At 31.9% G+C, this 24,680-nt stretch overlaps 6 protein-coding genes across 6 annotated transcripts; 4 read left to right on the plus strand and 2 right to left on the minus strand.

Annotated features, from left to right (window-relative positions):
- Window positions 1-603: 603 nt before the first annotated feature.
- PPL_00477 (uncharacterized protein) lies at window positions 604-8,919 on the plus strand (the record flags this gene model as incomplete). Its single annotated transcript, XM_020571505.1, has 10 exons — window positions 604-657; window positions 2,297-2,368; window positions 3,296-3,337; window positions 3,539-3,566; window positions 5,042-5,064; window positions 5,412-5,478; window positions 6,456-7,784; window positions 7,857-7,923; window positions 8,039-8,154; window positions 8,195-8,919. 10 exons carry the CDS (start codon window positions 604-606, stop codon window positions 8,917-8,919), a joined length of 2,523 nt encoding a protein of 840 aa, XP_020438779.1.
- Window positions 8,920-9,026: 107 nt separating this feature from the next.
- On the plus strand, window positions 9,027-12,544 carry PPL_00478 (Putative sulfite oxidase; the record flags this gene model as incomplete). The annotated part of the gene is made up of 5 exons (XM_020571506.1): window positions 9,027-9,680; window positions 10,608-10,639; window positions 11,148-11,454; window positions 11,562-12,327; window positions 12,423-12,544. 5 exons carry the CDS (start codon window positions 9,027-9,029, stop codon window positions 12,542-12,544), a joined length of 1,881 nt encoding a protein of 626 aa, XP_020438780.1.
- Window positions 12,545-13,562: 1,018 nt separating this feature from the next.
- PPL_00479 (PARP domain-containing protein) lies at window positions 13,563-16,152 on the plus strand (the record flags this gene model as incomplete). Its single annotated transcript, XM_020571507.1, has 6 exons — window positions 13,563-13,950; window positions 14,068-14,412; window positions 14,489-14,964; window positions 15,094-15,402; window positions 15,473-15,620; window positions 15,698-16,152. 6 exons carry the CDS (start codon window positions 13,563-13,565, stop codon window positions 16,150-16,152), a joined length of 2,121 nt encoding a protein of 706 aa, XP_020438781.1.
- Window positions 16,153-16,345: 193 nt separating this feature from the next.
- On the minus strand, window positions 16,346-17,162 carry PPL_00480 (Voldacs domain-containing protein; the record flags this gene model as incomplete). The annotated part of the gene is made up of 3 exons (XM_020571508.1): window positions 16,346-16,584; window positions 16,666-16,937; window positions 17,020-17,162. The coding sequence occupies 3 exons, from the start codon at window positions 17,160-17,162 to the stop codon at window positions 16,346-16,348; spliced, it is 654 nt and encodes a 217-aa protein (XP_020438782.1).
- Window positions 17,163-17,401: 239 nt separating this feature from the next.
- On the plus strand, window positions 17,402-20,663 carry PPL_00481 (uncharacterized protein; the record flags this gene model as incomplete). Its single annotated transcript, XM_020571509.1, has 6 exons — window positions 17,402-17,569; window positions 17,671-18,719; window positions 18,847-19,087; window positions 19,189-19,832; window positions 19,894-20,092; window positions 20,151-20,663. 6 exons carry the CDS (start codon window positions 17,402-17,404, stop codon window positions 20,661-20,663), a joined length of 2,814 nt encoding a protein of 937 aa, XP_020438783.1.
- A 93-nt stretch (window positions 20,664-20,756) lies between these two features.
- Window positions 20,757-23,747, minus strand: PPL_00482 (Phosphatidylserine decarboxylase proenzyme 2 precursor; the record flags this gene model as incomplete). Its single annotated transcript, XM_020571510.1, has 8 exons — window positions 20,757-20,916; window positions 20,988-21,403; window positions 21,492-21,927; window positions 22,006-22,133; window positions 22,192-22,457; window positions 22,526-22,744; window positions 22,821-23,088; window positions 23,733-23,747. The coding sequence occupies 8 exons, from the start codon at window positions 23,745-23,747 to the stop codon at window positions 20,757-20,759; spliced, it is 1,908 nt and encodes a 635-aa protein (XP_020438784.1).
- Window positions 23,748-24,680: the final 933 nt, after the last annotated feature.

Below are 24,680 nucleotides of genomic sequence, written 5' to 3' on the forward strand. Positions count from 1 at the left end.
CTTTAGTACTAATAGATAGTTTACTAGTTGTGAAGAATAATAATAATAAAAATAATTATAATTATAATGATGAATGTTGGAAAATACTAAATTGCTAATTAGAAAGAAGAACAATAATTATAATGATGATGCTGATTTTGATTGTAATGTTAACAAAAAAGGTATTAATTATAAAAGTAATATTACTAAAAAATACAAATAGTTGATGATGTTGGTGAGTGTGTTTGTTTGTTTGTGTGTTACTGATTGATTGATTGATTGATTTGAAAATTGTGATTTAATATTTTTGATTGATTAAAATATTAAAGTACTGTTTTTGATTTTGCTATAATAATTATAATGATTTGTTGTTGGTTGGCTACTACTTATATAAGTGGTTATTAAGTATATAGTAGGGTTGTGGAAGATGGAAGTGGTAGTTGGTGATGGAGGTGCTCGGTTGGGTCTAATATCTAATAGTTGATTGATAATATTAAATTTTAATTATTTGTGGTAAGTGTTGTTGTTGTTGGTGGTTGTTGAGGTGGAAGTGGATGGTGATAAGTTTAAAATAATAATATGATCTATAAATAAATAATTATTTTGTAATAAAATTGGAAATATATGGATTGGACTGTCTTGTTGTTGATTGTCTTTTTGTTGGACGAGTCTACTGTAGTAAGAAAAGAAAGTTAGTAAGAAATACAGATATATTATTGTTAGAGATTAAATTAATAATAATTAACAAATTGGAAATTCTTTGTGAAAGTGGAATTATTATGTTATGAACAATTAAAAATAAAGAGGTGTTTTTTTTTTTGGGTGGATGAAAATTGGATGTTTGGAAATAGGAGACAATGAAAAATAAAATTTGACTATTTGACATACAATTAATAATAAAGAGACAAATAAACAATAGTTATTTTTTCAGAGTTGTGTTTGTTGTTGTTTTTATTTTTGATGTTGATTTGATTATTAATTAATTGTTGATTGATTGATCAATAACTAAAGTAGAAGATTTTTTATTTTTTTATTATTATTTCACAACAAACAACAAAAACAATACCAAAAAAAAACAAAACAAAAATACACATACTTGCAATATAATAAAACAATATTATTATTATTAACGAACTGGTATGGTTACCCACTCACTACTAACAACTAACAACTGACTGATTGATTTAAAACTACACCCTTTTGGATATTTGATAATCAAACAACAAATGAAAATAAATACTAATAATTATTATTATAATTATGATTATGATGTATGATATGTGATAAAAATACACAGGAAGACTTGAATATATTTAAATTTACAGAATCACACAATCACTCACACACAAAACAATTAAAAATAATCAAAAAAAAGGGGTGAATCACTTTAGAAATTTAAATTGGGTGTTTGAAAGTGCTAAAAACAGAACCCCCTTCTGATTACATTATAAAAATAAGTATGCTTTGTGAGTGTGAGTGGCTTGAGAAATTGTGTTTTATGTTTTATTGTGTGAGAAGGTTATCATTATTATTAAGTGAGTGATGGTGGTGATGCAAGTAGGCAATGATCAATATTAAAATTATTTTGTCTGCTCACTCCACCATACCAATTCAATAAATAAAGATATGTATTGTGATTGTGAGTGTAGTGATGGATGATGTGGAACTATTTTCATGAAAGTGTGAATGATAGTGGTGATTTCTTCTTTCTCTCACAAAAATTAAATAGTTGTTGCAACAACAATAAATAGTTGTATGACAAAGCTAAATTGGGACTGCAGGGATGAAAATTGCCTTTGTTGGATAATGTGTTGTGTGTGGTGTTTTGAGAGATATCTAATGATTGTCATGTTGGTTTATTTTATTTTCTCACATGCACTAACAACAGGAGATGATTGTTGTTCATTTAAAGGTAACAAAATTTTGAAAATGATTAAAGGTGAAGCTTTAAATAGAGTGTGTGGTTGAAAAGTTGTCAGGTAAGTTTGTTTTTTTTTTTTATTACCGTACTGACTGATGGCGAAGAGGATGATATTTGTGAGTTTTTAAAGAGTTAATGATTTATTTGATTGTCTGAAGTTGAATTGAATTGGAATCAATGATTTAATTATAAAAAAATTATCCTCAAAACCAAACAAACAAATAATTCTAAATATGTATATAATTAAAAAATGATTCTATTTTTTCCACTTCTCATCACTAAATTCGTTGTATATAGATCTACAGAAGTGACCATCGGTGGAGTGAGAGGTTGTAAAATGATTTGTTATATCATAATATATTGCATGAGTTGTAGTGATTTTTTTTGAGTTATTAGTGTAGATATAAATACTTTAGTGTAATGACAATGGTCAAGAAATGTGTTTCTAAACAAGTGATTTTTAAGGAGGTTTGATTTTCGTTGTAGATATTGCAGATTTATGATTTGTTTGTTGTTCATGATGACGGTGATGATAATGATAATTATTATTATGATGATGATTATGATTATGTTGATGTTATGCCTACTCTAGATTATCTGTAGATTTATTTGATTTTAGTTTACTATATATGTATAATATATAAATAGTATATTATCGATTAATGATCAGATTTTAAATAATAATATTATATATTGAGTACCAATAAAATAAAGGTAAGAATATAATTTTAATTTAGTAGTAATGTTACAATAAAATGAAATAATACAAAAGAAAGAAAGAATTTTAATAGAGAAAGTAATTGTTGAGTAATTGGTTTGATTGTTTTAGATTTGCATGTTATTATTTTTTTTTAATCTTTATGTTGTTTAGTGTTGTCAAATCAAAAACGTTGTCAGAAATCTTTTAGGTTGTTGATGAAATTAATTTCATGCCCAAATTAATTTCGCTGTTGAGATTAAGTTTGTGCTATATTTACACTAATATAATACTTGAGCACACCACATGTGAAATGTTTTTGGGTTGGTTCTGATGAAAAAAAAAAAAAAAAAAACCAAACAAAAAAAAAAAAACAAGAAGGTGTGCAAATAAAAAAAAAAATAATAATAATATGGTGATAATGATCAGACTTTGGGGATCGTGGATCAGGTGCCAAATGAGTTTTGGATACCTCTTGAGTGATCGTCGCAGATTGAGTGCTTTGAAATAAAGTAATTACCTTTTTTGTATACAAAAAATTGGAGGGATCGCTGGCTTCTCTCTCGCAAAATATTTACTGGAGTTTGTTTTTACTGTTTATGGTTGAAAGAACTAAGAAGGTATTTGATTGCTTATTTTCAGTGTCTGATGGAACTGATAATAAGATGATCTGTTTGGTTCGATTATTATTATATTAGTACCAAGATTTCTATGATTTGAAAAGATTGACTCTTCAAAAAGTGAATTTGTTGAAAGAAAGATTGTGGTGGTAGTAGTTGTAGTGGTAAGAAAAAGGTATTGTACTGTGTGTTGATGCAACAAACAAGATGTGTTTGTGATGTGTAAAGTTAAGTTAAAGTGTTTTAAACTTTGAAAAAAAAATAAAAATAAAAATAAGAAACTTTATTGATACGATTTGATTGTATATTTTTAATATATAGTACAGTACTTGTATTGTTACTGGCGGTGGTGTGTTACAACAAAAAGAAAAGATAAAAAACAAAAAAAACTAGAGATATATAGATAGATAGATGAAACAGTGAGTAGTGTTATTGCTGTTGTTAGATTGGTTGTTGTTGGTTATTTTGATAAAGGTAACCTATATTGATTTTGATTTAGGTTTTTTTTTTTTAATTTAATTTTATAATTTTTTTTTTTGAAAATTATTGACAGTAGTTTTGATGGTTTTAAATAAAACAAAAAAAAAATTATAAAAATAACAACAGCATTTATATGATATATATTGTTGTCAATAAAATTGTAATGGATTGATATGATGACCTCCAATGGGGTGATTCGAGGTGCGTCTGTGATCGTTTTTTGGATTGTGATCAATGATGTGTTGCAAAATAGATAAATCAGTTGGTTTTGTAAAAAAAAAAAAAACAAAAAAAAAAGAGTTTTTTTTTAGTGAGATGCAGCCCTTTTGAAATGGAAAAAAGCAAACAAAAAAAAACACTCGTTGTTGATAAAAAAAAACGCAAACGGTTTTTTTGGATCAAGTTGCGTGAAAGGTGTGTTTATAAATAAAATTTCTATGATAGGTCGACAATAACAACAAACAACCCACATCAATGGCTGATCAATCGAAACCACCTCGTATGGGTTTAACAGTAATCTGGAGTTTGTTTGAATGAACTCGAAATTAAACAATTTTTTTTTTTTGGTTTTTAAATATTTAAATGCATTCAAAGTCTATTTTTTGTTTTTTTTTTTTTTTGAAAATGATATTGTTGATTTACTCTGAGCACTATTTTGGCTTTGGACTGTTTGAATGAATTAATTTGTGTGTGCAGATGATTGATTGAAATGATTGTTTTGACATATTGAATCAATCAAAACCAGTTGAATGATAAACATTTAAATGAAACTTACTAACTGTTAAGATTGATATATGTTCACTATTATTACAAGTATTTAAATAGTAGTTTGTTATTGTGAAGTGGTGGTATGAAGTTTAATAAATAATTTGAAAATAAAGTAAAAAGATAAATAGTTATTATTATTGTTTGATCTTTTTTTTGTTTTTAGATTTATGTGTTATTTGTTTTAGTTTTTAAAAGATAAATACTATTTATGATTGAGCAAAAAAAGGGTTTTATAAAAGCTTTGTTATTGGTTGTTGTTTTTTAAAAAAAAACACAAATGTGGTGTGAGAATTGTGATCGATAAAACTACAATTACTACTTTTAGAGTGTTTTTGTTTTTTTTTTTGTTTTGATATGTGCTCTGTAGGTAATTTTTTTGATAAGTTGAGTGTGTACCTTAAAATAAATTAATCTTGTAGTGTGGATTGATGTTATTGGGTGTTTGAGGTTGAAATACAAGATTAGATATATAGATGATTTACTACCAACTAACTAATACTACTATGGCAAAAGTGGTGTTTTATAACAAATTAATTATTTATTGATTATAATTTACTTTTTTTTTTTTTTGAAAAGGTTGTGATAATGCTTCTTCTGAAGTAAAGTAATCTTAAACAAACAAACAAGAGAAATGTACTATGTTTTGTTTTTGTTTGTTTTGTTTTGTTTTTTTTTGTTTTGTCTTGAAATTCGAATTTACTTTAATCTAAATAAAAAAAAAACTAAAAGAAGAAAAAGGAGTAAAAGCATTGCAAATAGTCGTCTATTGCAATAAAAATAAATTGATTTTAAATTAATTTTAAAAAATAATAATATATTATCAAGAAGTGTTTTTTTTTTTGATTTGTTTTTTAGATCATTAAAGGGGCCAGTGGTAGGGTTTGGTCTGGTCAATTATTGAGAGGAACAACAAAAACAACAAGAATGATAGATCCATAGAACATAGAGTTCATTATCTTATTCATCAGGTGATTACAACCATGGTTTTTGCGCCTTTGATTTGACTGCAGTTGGTGTGTGTGATGCTTTTGGCTAGGTTTGGTTGGTGATGCCTCTGATCATCTATATCAGAGTTGGGGAGGTGTAGGCAGTGACTAGTTGTTGGGCCCTAAATATTTGGCCACCTTATAACCAGTATAAAAATCGAAAAGATAGGAATTTTGATATCCAATCTATTTCGAGGGATGCAACCCCCATAAAATGGGTGAAAAATCCAAATTTAATCAATGATCTAAAAATGGAGGAAAAAGCCCTAAAAATAAAAAACAACCACTTTTCGAAACCCTAAAAATAAAAATATAAACTTTATAAAAGATATAAAAATAAAAAAAACTATATTAAATTTGATTGATCAATCAAGCTATGAATCCGCTTTTAGTATTTTACTTATATATAAACAAAAAAAAGATATTTTTAATTTCTCAGATCAAAAGACCAATATATAAATAAATACCATCAGATTCTGAATCCAAAATTAACTTTACAAACTTTCATTAAAGTCTAAAGAAAAGTAATTTATTTATTATTATTTTTGAATAACAATTTTAATTTAAACGGCAATAATTTAATTAAATAAATAAAATTGACAACAGTTTCTAAACCAAACATTCGTTGATATCATATCATAACATATTTATATTTAAACAATCAGATATTCAAACAATACATTTGATTTTTTTTATTTTTATTTTTTTTTTGGAAAATTGTATTAAATTTCTTAGATGTTTGTTTTGTTTTTAAAATAATAATCAATTAATATTATTAATGGGCTTATGAGAGTGTCTTCATAGGAGCATGACTCACCGTAACTAGTTACTTGACTCAAAAAAAAACACAAATTGTGAAAATTTTTGAAAAGCGTGAATTTCTTCATTTTTTTTTCATTCATTTCATTTATCATTATTATTTTTTTTTTAAAAAGTTTAATTAATAATTTTAAAAACTCTTTTTTTTTTATATTATATATTTTAAATTAATTAATTGTAAATAGACAAGAAAGATATATCTGTGATGGCGAAAGCAGATAGTACTCGTGGTATTGAATTGATGGCCACGCTATCTGACTGTCATCATCGATTTGAGCAGGAACCACATGATTTGAATAACTTTATAAAATATGTAAACCTTTTATCTTCATTGAAAAAGAGTGTATTCTATCCAACCGAAGTAAAACCAACTACACCTAACAATGGTAGTTCACCTTCAACCGCAACTTCTAAACAACATAACAATAGCAACAATAACAATAACAATAACAATAATAATAGCAATAATAGCAATAATAATAACAAGTTACCTACACTTATACAACCTGCAACAAAACCAACAACAACTAATACAACAACAACAACAACTACTACTACTAGTAACAACAGTAGTAGTAGTAGTAATACAACAGATTCAATTATCAATTCACTCTCACAAAATAGCATCAACCAGATATTTGTTTATCTTGACAAGTTAAAGAAGTCACCGAGTTTACAAGGCGACTTTTACGAGGTATTGAGTATACCGCAACCTGCATTCGATCCGGTAAGACAGTCGGACCATTATCCTCATGTTCCAACGTCAACGCGAATGCCAGCAGTCTCTTCACTGACCGCCGCCGCGTCACTATCGTCGTCAACTTCATTTCTGACGACAGCAAACAGCACGCCGGCAGCAACCAACCCGAAACCAACATTGTCTCCATCACTCAAATTCAGCCAAGGCATATATTATAACAATTCCTCGATATCACCACCGAAACCAACTAAACAACAAGAGCAACAACCACAGCAGCAACAACAACAACAACTAAATCAACAACAACAAGAATATCAATTCTCATTTAGTGACGACTTTGAACAACTACCGACGATTTCAACTACCACTACGACGACCACAACCGATTCCAACTCGACGGCGGCAGCAACCACTACTCTGACAACGACAACAACAACGACAACAACGACGACAACTATCAATCCACATAAATCACAGACGATACCAATAGTTACGACGACAATGATAGCCAATAATGTTATCGAGGTGAACGGTGCCAATCAACTACTGGGTTCGTCTGCACGTATCAGTTCATTCGAACCACACAACATCAACAATGCATCACCACTCACAACATCACCAATCTATAACTACGTTGTAGAACAAGAGTACACTCAACAAACACCAACATTCCTTTCACCGTCACAAGATGTTCGAAGAAATCCAAACTCATTTTCACTGGCTCGTTCATCCGAAGGCATTATATCAACTGAAATACTACCACCAATCGAGAAACTATCTATTTCACAATCATCAACTGATGATCAACCAAAAGGTAAATACTAACAGCTCACTATTATCAAAATAATATCAATTGACTAATATTGGTATTATTTTAAATATTTAGTACGTAATTGGTCTGTTGAATTTTGGGAAGCATTACAAATGGAACAAAACGGTGGAAATGATAGATTGTAAGTTAATTAGTTAGAGTTAGTTAGTTAGTTAGTCAAATAGATATATATAAATTAGATATGATGTTTATAATTAGTTTAAATCTCTCATTAACAAATCATTCATATCTTTTAGAACAAGAAGTGAAGAGATTCAAAGAATTGCAAAAGAGTTTGTACAGGTAGCAACAAAACATGGAATTACAATTATAAAAGAGAGAAGTGCAATTCAACATACGATCCCTCCAATAGGTAAGTTTGCAAACAAACATATTGATCAAAAAAAAAAAAGAAGAGAAAGAAATATTAATATTTTTTAATCAAACAACACATTTAGATGTTGGAGGAGTTGCAGGTGGTCAAAAGTTTTTAAAGGATGGTATATTTTTCAAGTTTGCGTTTGATGTATATGGTATTTATGGGGGTGATGAGTTCGCTATGAAAGCAGCAGGTCATGAGCTAAAGGGTTTGATGGGCTATTTCAACTGTCACGTCGATGGCATCTATTTGCCATTGATGGCGTTAATCGATTATATGGGTTACCGTTTGATTGCTACCAGTCATCTGGCGATCGATAGCAACACTCTGGTGTATGGATCGAACGATCAAGGTGTCAGTGTGCATGACGACCTTCCTGTTTATTCGGGGCTGATGAAGAGTGCCGCCGAGATTATGAATTTAAAGGGTCACTACACAGGACAAGGCGAGGCAAAGAAGTTCCTCTATGGGCCATGCGATATCGAGGGTCACATCACTAGAGACGGACACTTTGTGGTGATTGACACCGCCAGAATATTCCCACCAGAGAAACCTGCCAAAGATAGCACTGGATCGCATCTCTACTATCTACTCCGACCGGAACTAGTCAGAACCAACAAGAAGCCATTATCTTCCGATGCATTCACCAAATTCGGAGGCCAAGACAAAGAAACAAACAATGAAGATGTCGAGCGTGCACAAAAGAGATTACTATGTCAGATTATACCTGGATTCGTATTGACCACAAATCAAATGTAATGTTTATGTTTAGCACCATTCATTTCTTTTTATTACATATTTACAAGTTAACTTTACTAACTTTGTTTATTCTTTTAGAATTAAAAAATTAAAAATACGATAATATAATGGAGCTATCTAGAAAGTTGTCATTGATAGACAGTATGCATAGAGAAGGAATTAATGCAAGATATCTTAGTAAGCTGAAAAAGTGCGATGTGTTTGGATTGGATCCAAGATTCACCACTATCATCAATACAGAGATCATTGCAAGAAAGATAAAGAATCAACTGCGAGAACTCCAACGAAGAACCATGTCGGGAATACCAAAGTTGGAGGTAATCGTCAAGTTTTTGAATCGTGTTTTTATTATCTCATTGTTACAGGCAATCGATTTGGATGGATTCTCGCTGGAACTACTGATTTTCCGATTGTCACAGATGACAGGAATCGAATTTCGACCGGGATTGGCTGCGCGAATCAGTGAGCGTTCAGAGCTGATGCAAGAGGACGACATTGTTTTGATTCAGCCAAAGGTTAAATTCCTTCACATGGTTCCTTATCAGCAGGGTGTGGCGCTCTTCCACCAGGCCATGGGAATGATCTATCCCGCCGGCATTACGAGTGCAGCCGAAAAGCAACAGAATATCACATCGAACAGCCAGCAGATTATCAATATGCTAGAGCAGGCAGAGGAGCGATTCGCCCAGGCAATACAATCGAAGCCCGACGACTTTGAAATTCTGACGCACTGGGGAATGTTGCTGAGTCTACGTGGTAAGGTTTGTCTCAGTATTTGCGCAGCGGAAAACGGAAGAATCACCAGTCAAGTTCGAACCAAAGTCTACCAGATCTATGAGGAAGCGATCAACAAGTTCAAAATGGCAATTAAAATCAAGAAGAACTATCACTATGCGTTGTACCAGTGGGCCGAGCTGCTAAAGAGTCAGGCCGCCATCAACCCAAAGAAATCGGACCAACTCGAAACGATGGCCAGAACCAAGCTCAAAAGCGCCGGTGTCTTTGAGAAAAAGTGGTTCTTTGGAACACTCGAGACGAACGGTGCCGCCGCGCTACTCTCTGGGAAAGAAGCGGGATCGTTTATCATAAGAAACAGCAACAGTAGACCGGGCAGCTTTGTATTCTCATACCTGTCGGATCCCTCCAGAAAGATTCTCCACTCATTGATTAAATCTTCCACTCTCGGTTATCACGTCCAGGGGTTGCCCTCACGAAAGAAAGTGTCGAGTCGCGAAGAACAAGATTCAAGTGGAAGTGAGTCGGATATCCAGTTCAACGAGGCCAACGGTCTCTTGTCATCGTCACCCACTGCAGCACCTCCATCGCCCGCTTCACCCGCCACAAAAACACACTATAGCACACTCGAAGAGTTTGTAATCGACAAGATCAAACAAGGATATATACCAATCACTCAGTCCATCGATTAGTTTTCAAACATAACATAGTAGTAGTTAGGTCCAAAGAACAACAAACTTTTTTTTTTTTTTTTTTTAATTTTTTTAATTGCAAATATAATTTTATTTTTTTCTTTACGTTTTAAATTAAAAAATAATAATAATAATAAAAGAAAAAAAAAGTTTATAACATGGATATTATATTCTTATTTCTATGAAAAAAAAAAAAGAGGATCACCAAGATCCCGATTTGTACGATTGATTCAATAGTTGCAACCTATTTTTTTGGTATAGTCAAATTTCCCACATTATCAAACAACATGGTTGTAAATTTCGTTAAAATGATGTGTTAAAAGGGGATAATTATCATCACAATTTTGTGGAAAAAGGATGTTTGCGAATATTGACTTTCAAAAAAATGAATTTCAGCATTTTCATGCGCAATATCTAAACACGAAAAAAAAAAATGGTAATTAACATTTGGGTGTGTGAAATTTGGGATTAAAAAAAAAATATATGTGGGGTAGTGTGGGGTTCACAAGTTGTTTTAAAAACATAAAACGAGAGAACACAACTTTAAAACACCAGATAATATAAATAGGCACAACAACGACTATTAAATTCAGTCTTTATTACAATATATACTGTTATTATTATTGTTTTGTGTATTATTTTATTTAAATTTATTATTTTTCTTTACTCTACACTGTTTCATTCATTAATTGGACTATCTTATTTGCTGCAAATAAGATAATAGGTTTTTTTTATTTTTTTATCTTTTTTTTAATGTGTGGTAATTCAATTAGTTAAAGTTAATATAATATATATAAATAGTAAAAATAGAAAAATTATGTCAGAAGAAAAAGTAAAAGCAAATTACGATAATGAACCTTACAGGAATGAGGAATTCGTTGTAAATTACAAAGATCCTTTCAATGCAGAGCCAAGACCAGAGAGATTGATTCAATCTTTTATTACACCTACAGAGCATTTCTATGTGAGAAATCACGCACCTGTTCCCGATATCGACCCAGATACCTACACACTAAAGATCGATGGTTTGGTGGAGAATGCTCTACTGCTTACTCTAAACGATTTAAAGACAAAATTTGAAAAAGTAACAATTACAGCACAATTACAAGTATGTATTAAAACTATTATTGTTTTTTCAATTATTATCTTTAGTTTCTAATTGTTGCTTCGTTTTGTTTTGTTTTGTTTTGTCTTGTTGTTACTATAATATTGTAGTGTGCAGGAAATAGAAGAACAATGATGAGTGACTATAAAAAAGTAAAGGGTGTAGGTTGGGGAATTGCGAGTTTGTCGAATGGAACATGGTCAGGTTGCAGACTACGCGATGTTTTGTTGGCAGCCAAGATATTGCCATTCGAAACCGGTGCATATCATGCTTGTTTCTGGGGTTTGGATTTCGGATGTCCCGAAGACAATGGTTTGCCTTACGGTAGCTCCATCTCGGTGGAGAAGGCTATGGATATCAACGGCGATGTCTTGCTCGCCTATGAGATGAACGGCAAGACGCTGACGAGAGACCACGGATTCCCAGTGCGTGTCATTGCGCCCGGTATCATTGGTGCGCGTTCAGTCAAGTGGCTCGACAAGGTCACAGTCAGCAACGAAGAATCCACCAGTTTCTTCCAGCGTAGAGATTACAAGATTTTCCATTCGGGCATCGATTGGCACAACATTGAGAAGTTCTGGGACAAGAATCCATCGCTCCAGGAGCTTTCCATTCAATCGGCGATATGTGTGCCAGCACCAAACTCCAGACTCTACCTGCCGTTCACCATCTTTGGGTATGCCACCTCTGGAGGTGGTAGAAAGATCGAGAGAGTCGACATCTCGCTGGATGGCGGTGAGTCGTGGGACTACGCAGAGCTGATGGGTGAGGATAAAGGTCCAGTAAATAAGTATTGGGCTTGGACACTATTTAAATATACAATCAAATCGATAAAGGCAGACAAAGCAACTAACATTAGATTAATGTGTAGAGCATGTATGTATTGATATCATATAGATTAATTGTTTCAACTATAGTCGCAAAATCTAATAATAATTATTGTTGTTGTTGGTTTTTGTTTTTAATAATAGGGGATTCTGCAAGTAATACACAACCAAAGGAAGTTAAAGATATATGGAATTTGAGAGGTGTAATGAATAACAGTTGGCATTATGTTGATGTTACAGTAGATCCAAACACAGCTAAACTATAAATTGTACAATTTAATTTACCTGTTTATCCATAAAAATACATATTTAAATATATTATTGTAATATTGCACAGCAATGCACTAAAAATTTAAGTTGTATAAATTTCAAACTTAAAATTTCAATTAAAACAGAGACTTTTTTGTAAAAAGTTGTGGTGTCATAGTTTAAAAGAAACATGTTTTATTCATTTTCTATTTATTTAATTATAAGAAAATAAAATGGTGATGATAGATTATAAGATTACTTATGATAACAATTTAATGATAATTTTAAAATCGAAACAGTTTTTTCTATTGAACTTAAAAAAAAAAAGATATTTCAACTTTTTGGTTAGTATTTTTAGAACTAAAGGAGATAAAAAGTGTGGATGTTTTCGAAATTAATCTTGAAGGATTTCAGCACGCTTAAGTTGGAGCCGTCCGGAGCATATCCAAGAACATTTTTTGATATCCAATAATATGGGAATTTAGACATTCTTTCCTATTCTTTGTAGTTTGACCCTTTCCGTTTGCACAAAGTAAGAAAAATCTATCTCTATCTTTAATTTTGTCGCGACTATTGAATCTTGGTATAAACTCTCATTTTGAAAACATCTACACTTTGTACCTCTTTTGTTCTAAAAGTACTATTTCATGGTCATTGTTCCTTGTCATTATAATATAATCATTTAATATTAATATTTTTTTATACAACCAGAAAAGAAATTACATGGTAGAACAAGTGAAGAAGACAACTGATTGATTCAACTATTCTCTTGGAGTCCAAGACAAATGATCTCACACCTCTAAGTTTAAAAATATTTCTCAATTCTAACTTGTATTTAATTTATTTATTATTATATAAAATTATTTCTTCTAAAAAAACAAAAAAAAAGATTTTTTCGAAGAAAGTTGATCCAAACCACTTGGAAAAAATCTGAAAATGAAAAAAGTTTGATTAATTTTTTACTAAGTACTCCTGATCTAAAAAAAAACAATTTTATATTATTATAGTTTTTAGTTATATTATATTATTTAAGAAATGCCACCCAAAAGAAAAGCTTTGACAATGGATGACGATGCTGCTGCTGCAACACCTGTGGCTTCTACACCAACACCAACAGCAACAAAACCAGCAGCAGTTACATCCTCTACATCTACAACTAGTTCAACAACATCATCATCATCATCGTCGTCAGTGAATGTACCAAACAAAAAGAATAAATCTGATAATACCGATAACATAAGTACTACCAATAGTACATCGACACTTGACGGTACTTATATATCATGGACATGGAAGGAGTCAGAGACTGTTTGGAATGAGTTTACTCCCGCCGACTGCAGTGCAATAGAAAGTCTTTATGTTAAAGATCCCAAATCAACTGTTGAAATTAAAGTTAATGATTCCATATTTATAAAGTTTGCAGGTAAAATGTCATTAGCACACACACATACACACAGATAATATTAAATATGTGGTGGTTCAAACAACAACAACAACAATAGGAATCAATTATAGTTAACATTTTTATTTTATTTTTTAGAATTGACATATCATAAGGGTGATAATAAACAAACAGCTGTGCGTAGAGCTGAGGCAGTTGCCGTTTGGTCGTGGGAGAAGGCAAGAGGTGAATTCTATGCTTTTGACAGTGAGACATCAAAGAAGATCGATGCTGCACACAAGAAAGGACAATCAAAGGTATCCATTGACACCGAGCGTTTCATCAATCTATCGACATTCGAACAGGTGAGATTCGACGATGAGTCAAAAACCAGAAGAGTTGCAAGATCTTTCAATGAAATAACAACTCTTTTATCACCAACTTGGTATCAAGCTGATAATGATACATGGGTAATGTTATCAGACAGTTCAGAAATTGAAAAAAGTATGAAAAACAACAACAACAAAAATAATATCGTTAACAATTAACTAACGAAAACGTTTTAAAATATTCAATTTAGAGTATCAATATTATTTAAAGAATGGAAAGAGTACAACAGTTACAACGGCAGATGGCGATAAGATTTTGTTTACGAAAATGACAAAGGAGAAAGCGGGAAGCGGTGCTGGAAGTAATGCGGTGTTTGTAAAGGTGAAGCGTGACAATGGTCCCGCAGCTGCACTGAAAAAGTCGTACTCACAGCTCTCAGAAGAAGAGAAGAAGCTATTGATTTCATCGTTGTTGGCAGGTGATAAATCACTCACAGCAGCAGCAACACCAACTCCAACCAAAGCGAAATCAAGTAGCAACGCACTCTTTTTGCCGGGTGAAGAGGATATCATTGCCGGTGACAAATCAATGAAATATGTTTTGAAACCAGTTAGACACTTTGACAACTCTATCGCCGATCTACATTTCAGAACTGCAGAATCACAATTCTATCGTTTGTTAGAGTCATCGGCCACCTCTTATAAAGTATCGAAAGTTGAATATATTGTAAATCCAAAGCTTATCAAAAAGTAAGAAATGAAATTGTGTCAAAGCTTGGACTCCAAAAAATAGATTACTTACTTACCTTTTTGTATTATTATTTACAACCAACCACCAAAAAGGTTTGAAAATAAGAAACAAGAATTTCTAAAATTAGGATACACTGAGTGCTCTCCTGTTTTTGGATTCCACGGAACCAGCGCCAAGAATATCATCCCTATTTGCGCAAACAACTTTTCAGTTCCAGGAACCAACGGTGTTGACCATGCAACCGATAGTGGATGGTATGGAAAGGGTATCTATTTCTCAGAGTATCCAGAGTATAGTATTGGTTATATTTCAGATTGTTCCAAACTTTTGCTTTGCAAAGTACTCCTCGGTAAATCTTACAAATGTTCTGGATTAATCACTGGTCAACCATGTAAAACTGGTTATACATCACATGTATGTAGCATCAAATCAAATCAAATCAAAAACGATAACTAACAAATATTATTATTATTATTATTATTAGCTTTCACCTGATGAGAAAGAATTGGTTATCTTTTCACCAGATCAAATTCTACCATGTTACATTGTACATTATGCAGATGATGAAGATAATTCTTATAAGAATAGCACAACTGACTATTGGAGTGCTGAATCTCACAAACCTACTTCAAGTAAGTTTGAACATAGATAGAGTTGTCAATGTTAAATTAAACTAACCTGATACCAATTAATTGCATTACAATTATAGATCTAAGTGGAGTTAAAGTATGTTTATCAGGAACATTGGCAGCGACTCATATCAGCCTTCACAATCTAGTGACGAAACACGGTGGAACCTATTCCTCTTCGGTTGTGTACGGTGTGACTCATGTGATTTCAACTAAAGCCGACTTCACAACAAAGAGCGGTAAGGTTTCAGCCGCTGAAGGAAGTAACATCCCGGTGGTCTCTGAGAAGTGGTTGTACCAATCGATTTTGCACGGACTGAAAGATCTCAATGACTATTCATTCGCAATGAAACAAACGACCAAACAAGAAATCAAAGCAGTTCCACTTTTGGACGATGGTAGCAGCACTATCGCTTCGAGTGGTGCCACCCTCGACGCTACACCAAGCAAGCCGCCTTGCAAGTACGGCGCAGGCTGTTATCGTAAGAATGCACAACACTTTAAAGACTTTTCACATCCATTCATTCTTGATTAGATTTAAACTTTTCAACCCAACATAAGTTAAGTTATTTATATCTACTACTATATATAAATATTGTCATATTACACCTCTTCTTTTTTATCACCTTACCTTCATCAATCATTCCATTCATTAATAAAATAAATTGTAAACTTATAATAATATAATACTACATATTAAATGATTATTGTTTTTTTGAAGATTTGTTTTATTCTTCATCTGGGTTTTGGTATCTTACCAGATCATCAACTTGGTCTGGTTTTAACATATCGATGTCTTGGTCGTCGTCGTCTTGATCATCACCATCTTGAAACTCTTCGTAATCTTCATCGTCATCTTGTTCCATTTGATTGTTTCCACCATAATACAATTCACCTTCACCATCACTTGTCTCTGGTTCAGGATTTAACAAAGCACCTAAACAGAAATTATCATATATTTCGGTAACTAAAATAATAAAAACAACATATTGATAAGTATTACTATTATAATAATATTCAGTACTCTATTGATTAATTAAGTACTTACGATTTGAATTATTTGTTGGTATAAATTTAAGTTCAGTAAAAGAATCGTCTTCGAATACGTGATGTTCATTTTCATCTTCTTCATCTTCATCACCACCACCATTTTCAGAGTTATTATTTCCATTTCCATTTGAAGTAGAGCTGACATCCTCTGGTAACTTATCAACCTGACAATACAAACATGGTTGCTCTGTATTTCTCATGATCGCTGACAATCCCACCTTTAAAAAACTTATACATAATTGATATGATTCACCTGTCCATCTAACATTCCTATTATAATATTTAAAAAGAACATAATTAGTTAGTTAGTTTCCTTTTTAAAAGATAGTATCATTGATTGATTGATACATACTTGCTGGTTAAAACTAATTCACCTTGACCTTGATCAGAAGTACCTCTTATCAAAGTAACATTTGCCAATCTATATAATTCTCTTTCTTCATCTGTATTTTGTAATTCTTGTAATAATTGTTGTTGATGTGTATCTGTATTCATCTTGTATATATATTATTTATCAGATATTCTAAAAACTAATGATAGTTTATCTTTTAAATGATATTTTTTTTAGAATTTTTTATTTATCTTTTCAGTCATGACTAATTTATTGATGATTTTTAAACAATCAATATCATCTCACATTCACCTTTTTTTTAAAATTAAATATCTAATATATATATATATATTTAATCTATTATAATTAAGTTTATACTAATAGTAATATTGGTTCGATTATAATGCTTAATCAATCATTATTACAACAACAAGAGGATGTTCAACCTGCATCTTCACTCTGGAGAAAGCATGCACTCAACACCGGTCGTAGATTCCAATCTAAACATATAAATTTTGAGGAATTAAACGATCGTTCTATTGATCATATTTCAAAAGCTACTCAACATAATGTATGTATTTTTATCATTAAATATATATATATATCAATAAATCAATGATTTGACTACACTTAATATAATAATAACAACATTTACTTTAAATAATAATAAAGTCTACAAATCATATTGTTATTACAGATACATCAGGAAAGAGAGATGTTGCAAGAATTCTAAAGATAAAGAAACAACAACAACAAAAGAGTAGTAGTGGTGTTAAAGATGCATTCGATAAAGTATCGATTGATATTACAACAGAGTTCCTACAGGAATCACCGATTAGCTCTCTGTGTTGGAATGACAATTCACTGTTGATGGGTGGTGCCAACGACGGTCAGATATTCCTCTATAACTGCAAGGATGACTCTGGTACTTTCAGAGAGGAACCAACACTTGCTGAAACCTATACAATCACACGTTTGAAGGGTGTAAAGAACATGGTTTATCCTGTCGGTGCAATGGGTGTCGACTCCGCCATCAAGGCGGTGGAGATCAACTCGCTGCAATCGAAACAATTTGCATGTCTCGAGAACAATGCATTCCACATATGGGAGTTTTCCAATCCAGTGCAACCTGTCGTTTCATTCCGTGCATCGGAGATGCCGCTCAACGTTTTGTCTTGGTCGCCGCATTCGCGTCACTACGCTGCGGTTGGCGGTGCGCCACCCTTCAACACAGTGATGCTACTGGATCAGCGATTGATGTCTACTTTTAGAGCTAAACGTAATCCAATCGTTTGGAGTTCGGAAATCAACAACAGCTCAACAACGAAACAAGGAACGTGTCAAGCGATTGCATGGCATCCTTTCGTTCCATATTGGCTTGCAACCGGAAACGACAATGGTGTTATCGATCTCTGGGATTTGAGATCTATAAACAAACCGGTTGTTTCTGTATTTGCACACTACGGTGCGCTCTCACAGCTGCAGTGGTGTCCTACTCACAGTGAGCTGTTGGTGAGTGCAGGCTATGACCACACCTTCAAGATGTGGAACATGGCAATGGAGCCACACTACAATCTCTTTGAGAAGCATCAAGATGCACCGTTTGTTCACGCTGGATTCTTTTCAAACGATGGATATAACAACTATGCATGTACACAAAACGGTCAAGTCATCTACTCGAACATCTCTCCCAAATTTATGAATCCAATGATACATACAAAGTAATTATTTCATTACATAGTTTATGTTAATAATATCATACTAACAATTGCTATACTATCTATTGTGTAATAGGTTTGATGATGATGAAATTAGAGAAAAGAGAGTTGAAAGATTGATTTATAATAGAGATTTCTCAGCTGGTTTGGAAAAAGCTATTGTTTTGGCGAATAAACACTCACGACAAGACAGTGTGGAGAAGGCACATACTCTATTGATGCTTTGTTTCCAACAGAGTATAGAGGATAGTTTGTCAGACGTAATCAAATCATCGAAACCAAAGACTGATATGACTGCCATATTTAAGAAAGATATGGAAACATACTCTTATTTCACTCCACCCTCTTACTATGAGAAATTCGGTACACAGGTAAATAATATCAATTCACAACTATATATAGAGTGTGTATGTGTGTTTAACTAATATTCATAATATTCACAACTATTATTATTTTTATTATCATTATCCAGCTATCATCAAATCTTATGACAAAGATTAAGGAGCTAAAGATCAATCTTGATATTCAAAGACATATAAAGAATAGCAGTAGTGAACTTGTAGAGATTGAACATGAAATTCTATTTACATTGAAAGAAGATCATCTTAGTATCAGAATGGAAACTATTGCAGAGTTGGTCAGTGTCATTTTGAACTTTGATGCTCCTAAATGCTACAATTTCGTTATCCAATTGGTTGAGATATTTAAGAACAAACTAGGATTGCTACTTCCTATCATGAGAATGTTGGTATATCCATCGATCTATGAGAAGAATCCACTTCATGAACCAACAACATCCAATGATGGTACAACAGCAACTCCTTCCGACTCTAACAGCTCCACACCACTCTCTTCCTCTACCAATATATTACAACCAGCAACCACAACAACAGCAACAACATCCACTACAGGAAAACAACAACAACAACAACAACAACAACAGATTCCACCCGCATCACCTAAAGTTCCACATGGTACATCATCGACACCCTCCACACCAAAACTCAATCGTCTATCTACTTCCATTCCAAAAGAGGTGTTGGATCCAGAAGAGAGTAAAATACTAGAGATACTAAATTCTCCAGATGCGTACATTAAACAACTCTCTTTTATGAGGTAACGTCACATATTTTTAATATTCATGATATCATTTCAAACTAACAAACAATAATTACAGAGGTTTTACCAAGATCTTATCTTCACCAACACCGGTCAGTGATGGTTCAAATCCAGATTTTGAAGATATCATTGATTACTCGTCAAAGAATAGACCAACCATTATACTTTCTACCTCGATCAACAGAATTTATCTTTCAATTCTAGCGGAATCATTTATTTACGATCAATTTTATATTGTATTATTGAATCTCTTAAGTGTAAGTTTAGAGCAACAGTTCGAGAATTCTTATTAATTAATAAATTTTAAAATAATAGACTACTGAAGGATTGGAATTCAATGGACCATTAAAAGATTTATATGATGCTTTTACACCAGAGTTTCTGTCGTTCATTAAGAACAGTCAACAGAGAGACAAAACAAAGCTGTGGGACTCTGAGAGATTTTCGACACCTTTGCTCACCTCAATTTCCATTCTTTTCAATGTTCAACAAAGCATTATCCCCAATGACTACTACGAGACTCTGAGCACTTCGATTCCAGTGTTTATCGAAGAGCTTGACAATTCGTTTGTCTCGATGCTTCAACAACCAGATCCATCGATTCCATTGCCTGGCAAAGTACAAGCATCACAAAAAGCAAAGGCGATATTCGACCAAGTGAAATCACTCACAGAAAAACAAGTACAACCTGCAACCCCGCAACCAGAAAAGAGAACATCAGCTAGTAAAACAGCGTCGGTAACATTATCACCGATCGCCACCAATAGATCATTAGCACTACAACAACACATTCAAAGTCTAAATACTGTACTTAATAAATATATGTAGAACTACAATAAGAATGTATCATTTTGTTTTTACTATAATAATTATTAGTGCTTTTTTTATTAGATTGTTAATCCAATCAACTCAATCCAAACATTACAATAAACTACGACCAATGGATGTTCCAACTTTAACCAAAGTTTCAATTGGTTTCAAACTATTGACCAAAATATCTTGATCGAATTCAATGGTATTCTTCTTGAATAACAATAAAATGGTTGATCCACCAAATGCGAAATATCCTTGTTCATCACCCCTATTAATTAATAATAATAAACAAATTAGAATCGATAGATTAGGTAAAGTTATCAATACAATAAAACATACTTTTTAACTGTTTGACCTTCGTGAGTGGTTAAGTTAATGGAACCAACCATGGTAGCACCAACACTGACAAACAGAACGGTGTCAAAGCATTGAGATTGAATAATGGTGACGGCACGTTTGTTCTCAGTGTAGACATCGATGTTCTCTTTAATGGCGATTGGATTGACAGTGTAGTAGTCTCCATCGATTGGCTTGGTTGGTCCAATTATACCATCCACTGGAATATGGAATCTGTGATAGTCTTGTGGAGCCAATCTAGCAATGACAAGTGATCCACCCTCGAATTGACTTGCCAACACATCATCCTGCAACAAACTACTCAAATTGAAATTCTTTCCTTTGATCCACAACTCCTTTGCTCTATCGATGGTTGGGAATACATGTAAACGACAATCTGCAGGTGATACAGCTGATTTCTAAATAAAACCATTTGAAAATGAATTTTGCCTATTAATATGTGGACCAATTGGACTTGGTCCAAGTCAATAACACTTTGTTACTTACAGCATTATTAAGTTCGAATATTGGTCTTGCACTTGGTTTCAATTTTCTATAAAAGAATTCATTGAAATTCTTAAAGGTTGGTAATGGATCCAAGATTTCATCGGTATTTAGATTATGGAATTGAATGAATGGTTTGATTTCTTTGACACTCTCCTGTGATGAATACTTCTTTCCTGTCTTTGTGGTCAAGTATTTTAACAGTCTCTTTACTTGATTGTTGTTGCAGGCATGTCTACCTGATGAAGTGGAATACATGATTCTGAGTGATACCTCAATGTAATGTGGAATCTTTTCTTCCTCGAGCTTACCGGTCTCACGGTTATGAACATAGATAACCTTGATCTTTCCAGTTCCTTCACCCTTTAATGATGTCAAATTCTTATTGAATACATTGTCAGCAATAGTAGAGTATGAATCAGAAACTGCATATGCCTCCCTATATATTAACAAAAGATTAATCTTGGTTAAATTTCTATCATAATAAGGATTTTGCATTTTAAATATCAAGACTTACCAAATTAAATCTGGATTTCCAGATAACAATTGATCACACAAATGCTCACCAGCCTCGGTAAAATTAAAGAAATGTTCCAATTCTGAAACAGAAATTGATCCATCGTTATTAAGATCTGCCTTTTCAAACTAGATAAAATAGAAATATTAGAATATTGAATAGTTGAAAGTTTGATAGAATATTTACCAATAGATGAATATCTGACTCTGGGAACTCTGGGTTTACAGTTGAAATCAATGCGGTGTACTCTACAAATGATAAATTATCATCGTCTATATTTGAAAAATGTCTACAAATACTGGTCCAAAATGCAGAATTTACTTCTTTCTTTTCAATCATTCTGCATGCAATATGTATTTGACCTCTGTTTGTTTTTTCTTTTTTGGTCAGAGTGTACCAGTCATCTTTATTTTTGAGATGTTGAATATCAACCTCAACATCTCCGATGTAATCTGTTAAAAAAAAAACAAATTTGATTAATTCATGAATAAATAATTTATCTATATAAACTAATATCTACCATTAGCAGTGATTTTATCCCAATCCCAGACATTGAATTTGATGGAGTAATTGACTTGTGATTGTCTAACGATAATATTGTATGACTCATTCCAAATAGGACTCAAAGTCTTCTTGATGATGTTACTCTTATATACCTTGACACCAGAAAACATGATTTCAAAGTATGGATCACTCTTTCCATTGTGATCCATAGCTGGGAGACCTTTAGCCTCAATCACTAGAAAAAAAAAAAAAATAGAATTGTTTAATGTTTAGTTGACCCAACTTTTAATACTTTAATCAAACAAACATACCATTGACTTGTAATATACCGACGATTGGATCGATTGACATTTCTAGACTACTGTATCTTTTAGAGTAAAATTTTGGAGATCTACTGAAATTTGGTGATTTATTGATGGCTGGAGATAATTGACCGCTGCTACCTGGTGTTGTTGTAGTAGTTGTAGTAGTTGTATTTGTTGATAAAAGTGGACTATTTGTAGTAGTACTGGTGGAACTTGTTGGTGGCGGAGACTCTACAATTTGTGTGTCACTGTGATTATTATTGTTACTGCTGTGCTGATTTGAGAAAAGACTCAACCCAAAATTTTTTATTTTCATTGTTCAAAATTATTTTTGAGATTTTTTTTTATTGATGGTTTGTTTTTTTTTTTTTTTTTTTTTTGATTTATATATTGATCAACAAGCAAAAGTCTGAAAAGACACAAAAAAAAGCAAACTAATAGTTATGAGAATTCTTAACTACCTAAAAATATTATAATATCTGTAACCTTATGAAATCTTATTGTTATATATCGTTTATTCTCTTTTAAATTCTGAATTAAAATATAACTATTGTTTTTTTTTTTTTTGAGATTTTAAATAAAATATAAAAACAAGATTTTTGTTTATAAAGAAATAAATAAACTAAAACTTATAATAAATATGAATTCTAAAAAAAAGAGTTGTATTGGTTCGTAAATTATTTTTGTTAGTTAAAAACAAAACTAAAATAAATGTTATATTTGAACAAACAAATACAAGTGCAAATAAATAAATAACATGTTTTTATCTATTTATCTATTTGAAGAACCTGTTGTTGTTTGTTAAATAAACAGAAGTCAAAAAATTTGTCGATAAATGGATAATTCATTTATAATAAAAACATTAAACAAATGATACCAAATGTAATTTGTTTAATTCTCTCAAAATTATATCTTTACAAATTTAAATAACATTTTTTATATCTCTTATTCTATTGTATTAAAATGTTCAAACCAAAAAAAAAAAATTGAAAAACAACACAATAATTTTTTAGATCACTATTTTTGTGTTGTTTTTTTTTTCCAAAAATAAATAAAAAAAATTAAAAATCTCATATTTCTAGATATATTTTTGATTTTTTTAAATAGAATTGTTGTTTTGATGGGCAAAACGGTCACGAGTTTTGTTTTTTTTTTTGATCACACTACCTTTGCAAAGAAAAAATAAAACAAAGTTTTTTTTTAGTTTTAAACTATAAAAAGAAATAAATACAATTCAATCCATAAATTCTCATTCAATTCAACTCAAATCATATCAAATCATCTCAAATCACAGTTAGATTAAATTGTTCACTCTCGGCCAACAATCAAACAAACAAAAACAGTCACAACCAACATCCTTTCCTCAAAATCACATATAGCCACACACAACAACAACAACACAACACCATCACCACCAACTCTACAACAATCAAATTGAATAATCCTATTGTGCAATTCAATTTATAATTATTAAACACCATTTCCCTTTTTTATTTTTTTCTCCTTTTTGTTTTTTTTTTGTTAAGTTTATTTACTCACTGTTATTGCAACTATAAACTTTCACATTTCATCTTTGTATCACTAACCGATCTATACAGATAAAAAGAGACATACACACAGCAAGCACAACCACCAAAAGCCAACATACACAGTCACTTAGTTAGTGTAAATTAAATTGTTATTGTTATTATCCCCACAAACAGCAAACAGACATATTCTACACTAATCTTAAACCACTCACATTCTCACACACACACACACACACACACACACACACACACACACACACACATTAACACCAACTAAAAATAACTCCAATAAATTTACTATAGCCAAATACTTTATTATTAATAGCGACACCCACCA

Source organism: Heterostelium album (assembly GCF_000004825.1).
Source record: "Heterostelium album PN500 unplaced genomic scaffold PPL_scaffold1, whole genome shotgun sequence".
NCBI classification, from domain to species: domain Eukaryota; phylum Evosea; class Eumycetozoa; order Acytosteliales; family Acytosteliaceae; genus Heterostelium; species Heterostelium album.